The 10,217-nt window shown below is 33.0% G+C and overlaps 1 protein-coding gene across 1 annotated transcript; it reads right to left on the bottom strand.

Annotated features, from left to right (window-relative positions):
• Positions 1 to 205: 205 nt before the first annotated feature.
• LOC114256722 (histone H2AX) lies at positions 206 to 1,816 on the bottom strand. Its single transcript, XM_028196396.2, has 2 exons — positions 1,409 to 1,816; positions 206 to 613 (listed from the first exon to the last, which is right to left on the bottom strand). The coding sequence occupies exons 1-2, from the start codon at positions 1,604 to 1,606 to the stop codon at positions 392 to 394; spliced, it is 420 nt and encodes a 139-aa protein (XP_028052197.1). The 5' UTR covers positions 1,607 to 1,816; the 3' UTR covers positions 206 to 391.
• Between the last annotated feature and the right edge of the window lie 8,401 nt (positions 1,817 to 10,217).

Here is a 10,217-nt window from a genome sequence, read left to right as displayed (position 1 = left end):
TCCCAGTTGCTCTAAAAAACTCAGCACTCCCAGTTCTCTATTGAAGTATAGAAATAATCAATAAAATAAAAAAGAAACAAACAGCATTCAAGAAATGGGATGAAAATTTCAAATGAAGATTCCTCTGTTAATTCATATAGACAAAAATAAAAATAATTGAACTCAACAGCATTCCAACACTATTGATCAACCAAAAAAGGCAAACTAAAGTGAGGTACTCATTTCATTTATAATGTGATCCAAAACCATATCCAACAAATTTATTGTTCTTCTATATTCAATAAAAATAACCAAACACAGGGATCAAAAATACAAAGCACAAAAATTGATCCCATCAATTTAACCACATGAAAACCTTAATTATATAAATAATCCAACCGCAACAAAAACCCTAAAACTCCTGTGATGCAGATCCAATCTCGCCTTTCCCTTTCCCAACCTTCTTTGGCAACAAATTCTGATGAATGTTTGGCAGAACACCACCGTTTGCAATAGTGACTGTTCCCAAAAGCTTGCTTAACTCCTCATCATTTCTCACAGCAAGTTGTATGTGCCTTGGAACTATCCGGTTCTTCTTGTTGTCCCTCGCAGCATTCCCTGCAAGTTCAAGAACCTGTGAACAACAAAAACAAACACAACAATCAGATACCATAAAATAAGATTAACCAAAAAATAAAATAAAAAACAGAAACTATTAAAACCCAACCAAGGTTCTGATTTCTAGGGTTCCACAAAAATAAAATAAAATAAAAAAAAGAATTCCATAGATTCTTCACCGCTTCACTTTCTTTTCCTTTCTAGCATTTTCCCAGTAACCAAAAACGGGAAATTTAGATTCTAAGAGGGTCTCCAATCCTGAATCTCTTTGTTCATCAAATTCAAAAGCTTAATCTGATATGATACACTCCCATTTGTTTGTTTTATTTCATCAAACCTTTTTAACGATTTAAAATGAAAGAAAACTGTCTACAATCCTTAGTCTTCTAAAAACATTATCAAATTTGAGTAAAAATACCACTGTTAGAAATTTGGTGAAAAAATTGTGCTCCCTTGATTTGATACAATGAAATGATTAGAGCACACTCTAAGAAAGGCAGACAAAAACGCTAACCACAATAAAGAAACCCTCCATTTTCACAAAACCTAAAGAAATATGAACTAAATTTGAACTGATTTCTAGGGTTCCACAATGATATAATAATAATAATTCCAAAGATTTCTAGGTAAAATTATTACTTTCTTTTCCAAAACGGTAAAGTCTATTACTAGGGTTCGCGCCTATGGGAAAATTTCTAGGTTTCACATGACAAAAATAAATAAAAAAATCGAAAGTTTTCTTCGATGCATCACTTTCTTTTCCTTTCTGGCATTTTCTCTGCAACCAAACACGGAAAATTCAAAAAGGTACCTCGGCGGCGAGGTATTCGAGAACGGCGGAGAGGTAGACAGGCGCACCGGCGCCGACACGCTCGGCGTATTTTCCGGCCTTGAGGAAACGGGCGATTCGGCCTACGGGGAATTGGAGGCCGGCTTTCTGAGATCTGGAGACCGATTTGGAGGACTTGGGCTTGCCTCTGCCTCCTTTTGTTGTGCCTGTAGAACTCATAATCGTTTATTGATGATCTGTCGATCGAAGACCCGCCAGAGAGAGAGAGACAGAGAGAGAGAATGATGTTCGCGAGAGCAGAGACCGATTGGAGTATATATAGTGGAGTCTCAGAGAGAGAGAGGGTGTCGAATGGTGAGTTGTGATTGGTTGGTGACGAAGGGCACGGATTGCCAGCGTAAGGATGGGTTTGGGAATTCTGTAGCGTTCGAATGGTATTATTGTGGGAAAAATGCTTGGTCCTCCCACTAATTAGGTGGCAGTGGGTCTCGTCATTAATGATGTGATGTTTTGGTCTTGGAGTTGTGTTTTTTTTTTTTTTTACTTTTTTAATACATTAGTGCTATTAGTGGTAATATTTTTAGTGGGTTGAATCATTGTTGATTATTGTGGTCCAAAAAACAAAGAGGGAGTGATATTGTGCATGTGTGACAAAACGACTAGATCACCAATAAATAAATGAATTTTTTACCTTTTGGTTTAAATTTTTTAATTTGTTGTTGTTATTTTAATTAATTAATTTCTTATTTTTTAGATACATTTAATTTAGAGTACTCTTATTAATATTTCATAAGTTATTTTAGACTCTCTAATTTTTAACTTTTTTTTATTACAATAATAATTTTAAATAAAATTACTACAAAAGACATCATTAATTTTAAGACACCCCATCTCACAATTAAATCTACACATCCACTACCTCATGAATTAGGGTTTATGAGAGCACCCACCTCCATCATCATCCATCTATCTTCCCCAAATTCCATCTTCAAAACTTACCCACCCTTAAAACCTTAAAAATCCTTTGGTGACAATATTTCGATAGTAACGTTGACAATCATTTGATTACCTACGTTGAACGGTCAAAACATGAAAATTTCTTAACACATTGAACGGTCAAAATTATTAATACTTATAGAAGTTTTCAGCCTTGTTTGTGTTAATCATATTATTTAATTTTGATGATATCTAAAATATATTAGTTAATATACATATTATTTGACACAAATTATTATCTTTTTAAAATATATATATTTGTTAAATATTATTTAAATAAAATAATATTATCTTTTTAAAATATATATGTTAAATATTATTTTAAATATTTTCAAAAACTTTACTATTCACTTTTTGAAAAATAGGGTTAATTACTATTCATCTTTTGACAAATCGATTAATTATATTATTTTGACAAAAATGATTATTTTAAATATTTTCAAAAACTTTATTATTCACTTTTTGAAAAATAGGGTTAATTACTATTCATCTTTTGACAAATCGATTAATTATATTATTTTGACAAAAATGATTGATTGGTTGTATTATTTTGACAAATTTGATATTTATGGGTTGTCTTATTTTGACAAAATTAATATGGAGTGGTAAAATATTTAGTATAAAATCTTTACAACATTTACAATATTTTAAAAAGGACATATATTTTCAGATCCATCATAAATATTATTTATAGAGATTTTTCTGTATGCAAAATTTTGATTAGAACTTATATAACATTATATGCAGAATACATCACGTGCGCTATTAAATTTTTTACACTACATTGATTATATTATATTATAATCAAACAAGAAGAAAAAGATGGAGTTATGTATATATGTATATATATATATATATTATAAACTAGATGGAGAAAATTATTTGTTTGTTTGAAAGTTGTGAACTTTGTATTAAATTGTCTACAAAAACGGTGGCTCCATGTTTGAAAAAAACAAGAAGAAAAAAATCAATCTTATTTTTATCTTTTTAATTCTTATCATTTGCTGACTATTTAAATTTAAGGAGTGTGCTTATGTAAGCAATGACATCAAGAGCCTGCTTATGTAAGCGATGACGTCAGGAGCGTGCTTATGTAAGCCATGACGTCAGCAAGGAGCGTCCAACGTGTATATTTTTGTGTATAAATAGAGGTGTTGGATGTGGAGAAAAAATCAAGAACTTGAAGAGAAAATATTTCTGTGAGTTCCAAAATTCTGAGTATTCTGCTCTTTCACTTTCAGATCTAAGTCTAGCTTTTGTTCTTACACTTTCATATCTACTCTTTGTGAGAGAATTATTGTAAAAGTGGGTTCAATTACCACTTATTCTTATTCCTTATTTTTGTGAGAGATTTTGTAAGGGTAAGGCATTTATTGTTGAGTGAGGCTCAATAGATAAGAGTAAGTCCTGTGCCAAATCCACAAGCTTGGTGGTGTATTTATTCAATTGATAGTAAAGAAATTCTCAAGGAGGTTCCTTGGGGAGTGGACGTAGGCCTGGCGTGCCGAACCACTATAAATCGCAGTGTTTGATTTTCTCTCTCTATCTCTTATACTTTTATATTGATAATTATTATTCTGTTTTTTTTATTTATTAAAATTCTGAATATTGTGTTATTTTTAATATTGTGAAATTTTTAATAACCCAATTCACCCCCTCTTGGGTTGCCTATCTGGGTTAACAGTTTGGTTTGTATTTCAGAAACAATTTTTGAGAGAAAAAAGTACCAAAACACGTTTGGCAAACAAATTTCTGAAATATTCCCAAAGACTCATCTCAGAGAAATGTTCCCAACATATCTCTCTCAAAACTTCTTTCAATAAGCATCTTCTGTCATAACTTTTCTCTCTCAAAAGAACCTTTCTGACCTCATCTCTGTGATACAAAGAAAATCATTCAAGGCAATCCAATGGCTCTCTATCGGCTGTGTCAACGAAGACGATCCACACCTGTACGCCACGATCTGCACTCCCACAAGTGCCTTCGAAGACCCACTTGCCTTCCCTCCATCAATACGCTGTTCAAGATTTGAGAAATCTTCTGCATTAGATGCACTGACACTGTCTATCACTTCTTTCATCTCTGTGTCGCACAAGCTTGAGGCAATAGGGGGCATCTGCTCGTACGGGTCCTCTTTGAACAACCACAATTTCTCTGCCTCACAGATTTCCCCAAATTGTGCCCTAGCTTTGGTCTTAGTCAAACTGAATGAAATCTTCACACAATCGGGACTTGTAACATCAATGTCCATCATTTTTTTCTTATGGGCTCTATAAAATGCAAACCAACCAGCTTCGAACCCTACCAAGACGAAGCATAACTTCATCCTTCGCTACAAAAACGGAAAGGCCGCGCTCAAGACTTTGTTGTGGCCGGTGGGATTTGAGGGCCACCAAAACCAAGCAAGCAAGAGGTATTTCTAATGCATGAATACTTTTTTTTTATTTTATTTTAAATTTCATTTGGGTTTGTGAGTTTTGAACAATGTATTGACTGATTTTGGTTTTCAAAGTTCACATGGCTTTTGCCTTTGGGTTGTCAATTTGTGGTGAATTTCCCAATCGTTAAATTGCTGAAATCGTAGTCCATAGAGTCACACACCAGAGTCACTTAATAAAATTTACAGAGGTTTAAAAATATCCTTCAAGGGGTGAAAGTATAATCAAATGTACCCTAATGTATTTCTTAAAGGCCGATGCAGCCAACTGACTTTTCAAAATATTCATTGGCCTTTCAATTTTAACTCTGTCGTTCTTTTGTTTGCATAAGAACTATTCTAGGCTCAAAATTTTCTAGAATCTTTCACTTGGCCATGCTTTAATTTACACCATAGCACTGTGTTATTAGAAAAATTTCCACCGTTGGATACATTGTCTGATGAGAGAATTCATCACATTCCTAAATTTATACATTGTCTGATGACAGAATTCCTAAATTTTGAGCCCCATATTTCATAAATATAGAATTGTGGGTCATACAAACACCTAAATTTATTTTCTGTAAAACTCAAAAGGACAAACATGTATAATTTAAAAATAATTAATATTTGATATTAACATTTCATATTTTAAAACTAGCTCCAACTATGAATCCAGTCCACAAGTGGGTTAGAACTCTAAAACGTCTTTTGCCTAACAGTCTATCATCAACCAAATTGGCACTTTGGTAAGGTTTTGGAGTATAAGTCTTGAGATCTTCTTTTTTTATGTTTTGTTCAAGATCTGATGCATCATTGTTGTAACTTGGAAGTTAGAACTGTCGTCCTGCTTTTGGTGTCAATTTATCACTAATTTGCACATGATTCCAGAATCCTTGTACATGCCTACTGAAGATTTACATCCCATCTATGTTATCTGCTTTCATTAAACTTTAATGTTTTCAAGTTCATTTCAACGCTTACATATATATATTATTTATCACATCATTTGTCAACGAAGTTTATTAATAGTGGGTTTTTTCTTTCATTTCAATGTGTTGGCTCTGTTAAGTTGTTAACTATAGTGAAGTATATTTCCTCTTTTTTTATTTCTTTATTTTTTATTCTTTTATTTATTTTTATTTTTATTACTATTATTTTGATTAATTTCCCATACTATCTTTGAAACTTTGAAAATTAATTTCATTATGCTCATTCTGAAAATTCTGCTTTGATAATTATGCTCATGTATGCAATATAAATTATGCTCATTCTGAAATTTCTGCTTTGATAATTCTGCTCATGTATGCCATATAAATTCTGCTCATTCTTAAAATTCTGCTTTGATAATTCTGCTCATGTATGCCATATAAATTCTGCTCATTCTGCTCACGAGTCACTTGTCTACTATTTTTCCTATTTTCTTTTTCGTATGGTATTGTTAAGTTCTGAAGGTCTACTATTATATGAAAATTCTACTCATGTATGCCATATAAAATATAGGGGCTCCTTCCTCTGGGTAGATGACTATGATAGTGGGATACAGCATCTTACCCCTGCGCAAGTGCCTCATACCGGGGGGAAGTGGTTGTTTTGGGTTTGTTGTGGATGCAACGCTTTTCTTTGTTTTACTATTGTGGTCCTTTTGTTGGTCATTGTACTTATGTAGGAAATTCCAAACTGTGGTTGAAACAATGCTTGAACTTGTTGTTTTGTTATGGTAGCGCAACGATTGGTAGCAATTATGTTATAGTACATTGTTTTTTTATTTTTTTCAAACAGCTTGTGGTAGTTTCATTATGTCAGAAGTGTTGATGTACGGTTATTTAAATTCGTTTCTTGTTCATGTATGGTTCATGTATCAGCAGGTACACAAATTCAGGTTATTTTTTGTTTAATTTTATCTTTCTTTATGGCTTCATCTGCTTCAGTTTTTTCCGCACTATGATTCTTCAAGCGGATATGTGGGTTGTGATGCCATCTGACAGGTGGAACTGAAAGCCATGTACAAGTATTTTTGAAGTATTACTTGTCTTAAATGTTTGCAGCATCTTGTTTAGTATGATGTAAATTATCAGGACTGTATGGGAGATGAAAAACCAAAACATTGGTAGACATGGCGATTGACCGTGGGTGCTACATAGATCAGAGTTAGAGCTTAAAAATATCCACATGGATCAACCTGATCCTAGGAAGCTGACTTCCTTGCATTTTTATGCTTGGTCTAAGGTAATTGGACAAAAATTTGAAAAAACACTTTTTACCATTTATTTTTTTGTGGGTTTGACAGATTAATTTTTTATATTTCAACTAGATTCTTTATCTGGAAGTTGTGATACTAGTGAAAAAGCACTTTTAATGCAATCAGCAATTAGCAATCAATTTTAGTATGTAATTATGTTCTGTCTCTCTAAATCTCTTTTTCGCACAATTGTTTTTTTTGTTGATAAATTCCTTGAAGAACTGTATAATTGTTTACCATTTATTTTTTACCAGGTGGTAGTACAACCTCTTTTAGTTCCCCTACAGGAGGATCAATGTTTTATGGAACTTTAACCAATATCAACATTTGGTGCCTCGTTATATTCTGCTTTTGGTTATTCTTCGGCCCCTGCCTTTGGGAGCTCTTCATCGTCATTTGGTGGTTAGTACTTTAATAACATTGTTAACATTCTTTTAAATTTTGTTTGTTGTTGGTTAGTACCATATTATTTGCTTTGAATATACCATTAATGGAAGACTTGCTGAGACAATGTGAAGAAGAGTTGAACAATCAGTAAATTCATACATTCTTGTTTAGATTGGAACTTGATGGCCAGCATGCTGACTTTGATCTTTCTGGCACTTCTTTTGGTTGGATGATGTACTGCATTTTCTTCCTTTGGTACATCAAGCACCACAGGATTTGGTTTTGGTACCACTCCAACATTTGGGCAATCAACTTTAGCTTCTGCTAGCAACAGTTTTTTTGGAACTGCTCTGTCTTCTTTTGGGGATCATAATTGGATCTTAGGTGGGTATTTAAAATAGTTAGTGCTAGTTACTCTATAATATGGTTACATATTTTTTTTTGCTACCAATATGAATCATTATTATTTTGTCAATCTATTTTGCAGGATCTCAGTCCACGACACCAATATTTGGAACTACAGGCTTTGGATAGTCAGATTTTTGCAGTCAACATGGACGAAGTAGAGTAGCAGCTTACACTACTACTGCTGAAGCAGATGACGGCAGTACTGCTGCCTCTGATGGAGTCCATTTCTGCCATGACCATTAACAAAGACAAAAGCCATGAAGAATTGAGGTGAGAGAGCGTTTGGAAATTACTGGTGTTGGTGATCCATCTGGAAGGGATCTAGGTTTTAGCTATGTTCACACTGTTCGAAGGCTCCGATATCAAATGCAATGGTGAAGAAAAAACAAGCTGTTAGTCGGGGAGGTTCAACTGTAACTAGAACAGATGCTGAATCTGTGTGTTCTGAATCTATTCTGAATTTGTATTTTAAATTTAGATGCTGTAACTGGTGAATCTGTATTTTAAATTTAGATGCAATGGTGAATCTGTGTGTTCTGAATCTGTATTTTAAATATTCTGTACCTGGTGAATCTGTATATTAAATTTAGATGTTGTAACTGGAACAGATGCTTCTCTGTGTGTTCTGAATCTGCCTTAATGTTTTCTGAATCTGTGTGTTCTGGAATGGATGCTTCTCTGTGTGTTCTGAATCTGTGTGACAGGTAGAACAAAATGTGTAAAACTTGTAAAATGTGTAAAACCTGCCAAAATGTGTGACAGAGAGAACTATTTTTTTACACACCAACTACAAAAATGTGTAAAATCTGTAAAACTATTTACACAATTTCTGATTAGACTTTGTAAAACTTCTACCTGATGCATAATATGTTGTGTTGTTTTGCTTCTCTCTCTAAAAAAAAAATCAATTTATATTTGTTTTCAATCTCTTGGACAATCATTATGGTATTCTTCTTATTTATGGTTAAATCGGATATGAATTGGTAGACCAGCTTATTATGATGATTACTTCATTAATTAAATGCCCTTTTTTCTCATTTGGATTAACAAAACTTTCCCCATGCAAGCAAAAGTGGCAATGGATATTGCTCAAGTGGATAGCACTTTTGAGTTTCCATTATCCAGCATCAACTCTAAGAACATGCCTGGTGTCCAGAGGACAATTGTGGACTTGAATGACGCACCTTTGAAGATCAAAGACGAGCATCTGAATAGGCTAAATGCACTCTCCAAAACTGGTAATGATACTTTTTTTTATTTTCATATTTAAAGGTGCACAAATAAATGGTAATTTGAATTTTAAATGTTGGCAATTGCTTTTTTGAGTAGCTTTTTTGTTTTCTTTTTTCTACATTAGTGGGAAACAAAATTCCCAAGAAGTTTACACACTATTTCTAATTGGGGGTGTTTGTATTTTTTGTTTCTGAAAAAACCAACCAAACAGATTTCTGAGAATTTTTTTAGAAAAGTGATCCTGGAAAATGACAACCAAACACATTTCTGAGAACTTTTTTGGGAAAATCTGTTTAGTTTGATTACTCTCAGAAATGTGTTTGCAGAGAATATTTTCAGAAAATTGTTTATGAAACACAAACCAAACAAGGCCTTCATTTTTTCAAGTTCGAGAATATAGGCCCGAACATTACTTAGTTGTTCGGGAAGATGTTCCCGAACAAATAAATAATATTCAAAAATGCAGGTTCAAACATGAAAAATTTTAACACATTGAACGATCAAAATTGTTAACGTTTGCAAAAATTTATATTTTTTCAAGTTCAAGAATATAGGCCCGAACATTACTTATTTGTTCGTGAACATATTCCCAAACACAGATTATTTGTTCAGGAATGCAGGTCCAAACATGAAATTTGTTAACACTTTTAATGGTTAAAATTCTTAACACTCGTAGAAATTTTATTTTTTCAAGTTTGGTACTTTCAATTTTGAAAAAACAATGAGATATATATATATATATAGAGAGAGAGAGAGAGCATACCAACTGTGACAATAGTTAAACCGGCAGAGACAATATTCTTCTTCTTCTTCGTGGGTTTTGAAAAGGATGAGATTCTCCTTCTTCTTAGTGGGTTTTGTTAGGATTTTTTGGAAATGAAGTTTTTTTGGGGGTGTGCATTCAATGGGTGAAATGTTTTAAGAGTAATTTTGGTATTATTTGGGGGGGAAAAAGAAATTTTAAGGGTTTCAAAATTTATAAGTAGAGGTCTAAAAAAATGAAGAGTCTAAAATAATTCATGGGGTGCTAATAGCACCACTCTTAATTTAAAGAACAACTATTAGAACCTACATCTTTACTTTGGACCCCTAAATTTTTTGAACTTCTACCAGCAAAATGAGTCTCCCACTATTTTCTCTTTGAACCC

Source organism: Camellia sinensis, chromosome 12 (assembly GCF_055761805.1).
Source record: "Camellia sinensis isolate YWXY chromosome 12, ASM5576180v1, whole genome shotgun sequence".
NCBI classification, from domain to species: domain Eukaryota; kingdom Viridiplantae; phylum Streptophyta; class Magnoliopsida; order Ericales; family Theaceae; genus Camellia; species Camellia sinensis.
The sequence above is the reverse complement of the archived record's forward strand: the minus strand, read 5'-3'. Positions and strand labels throughout refer to the sequence as shown.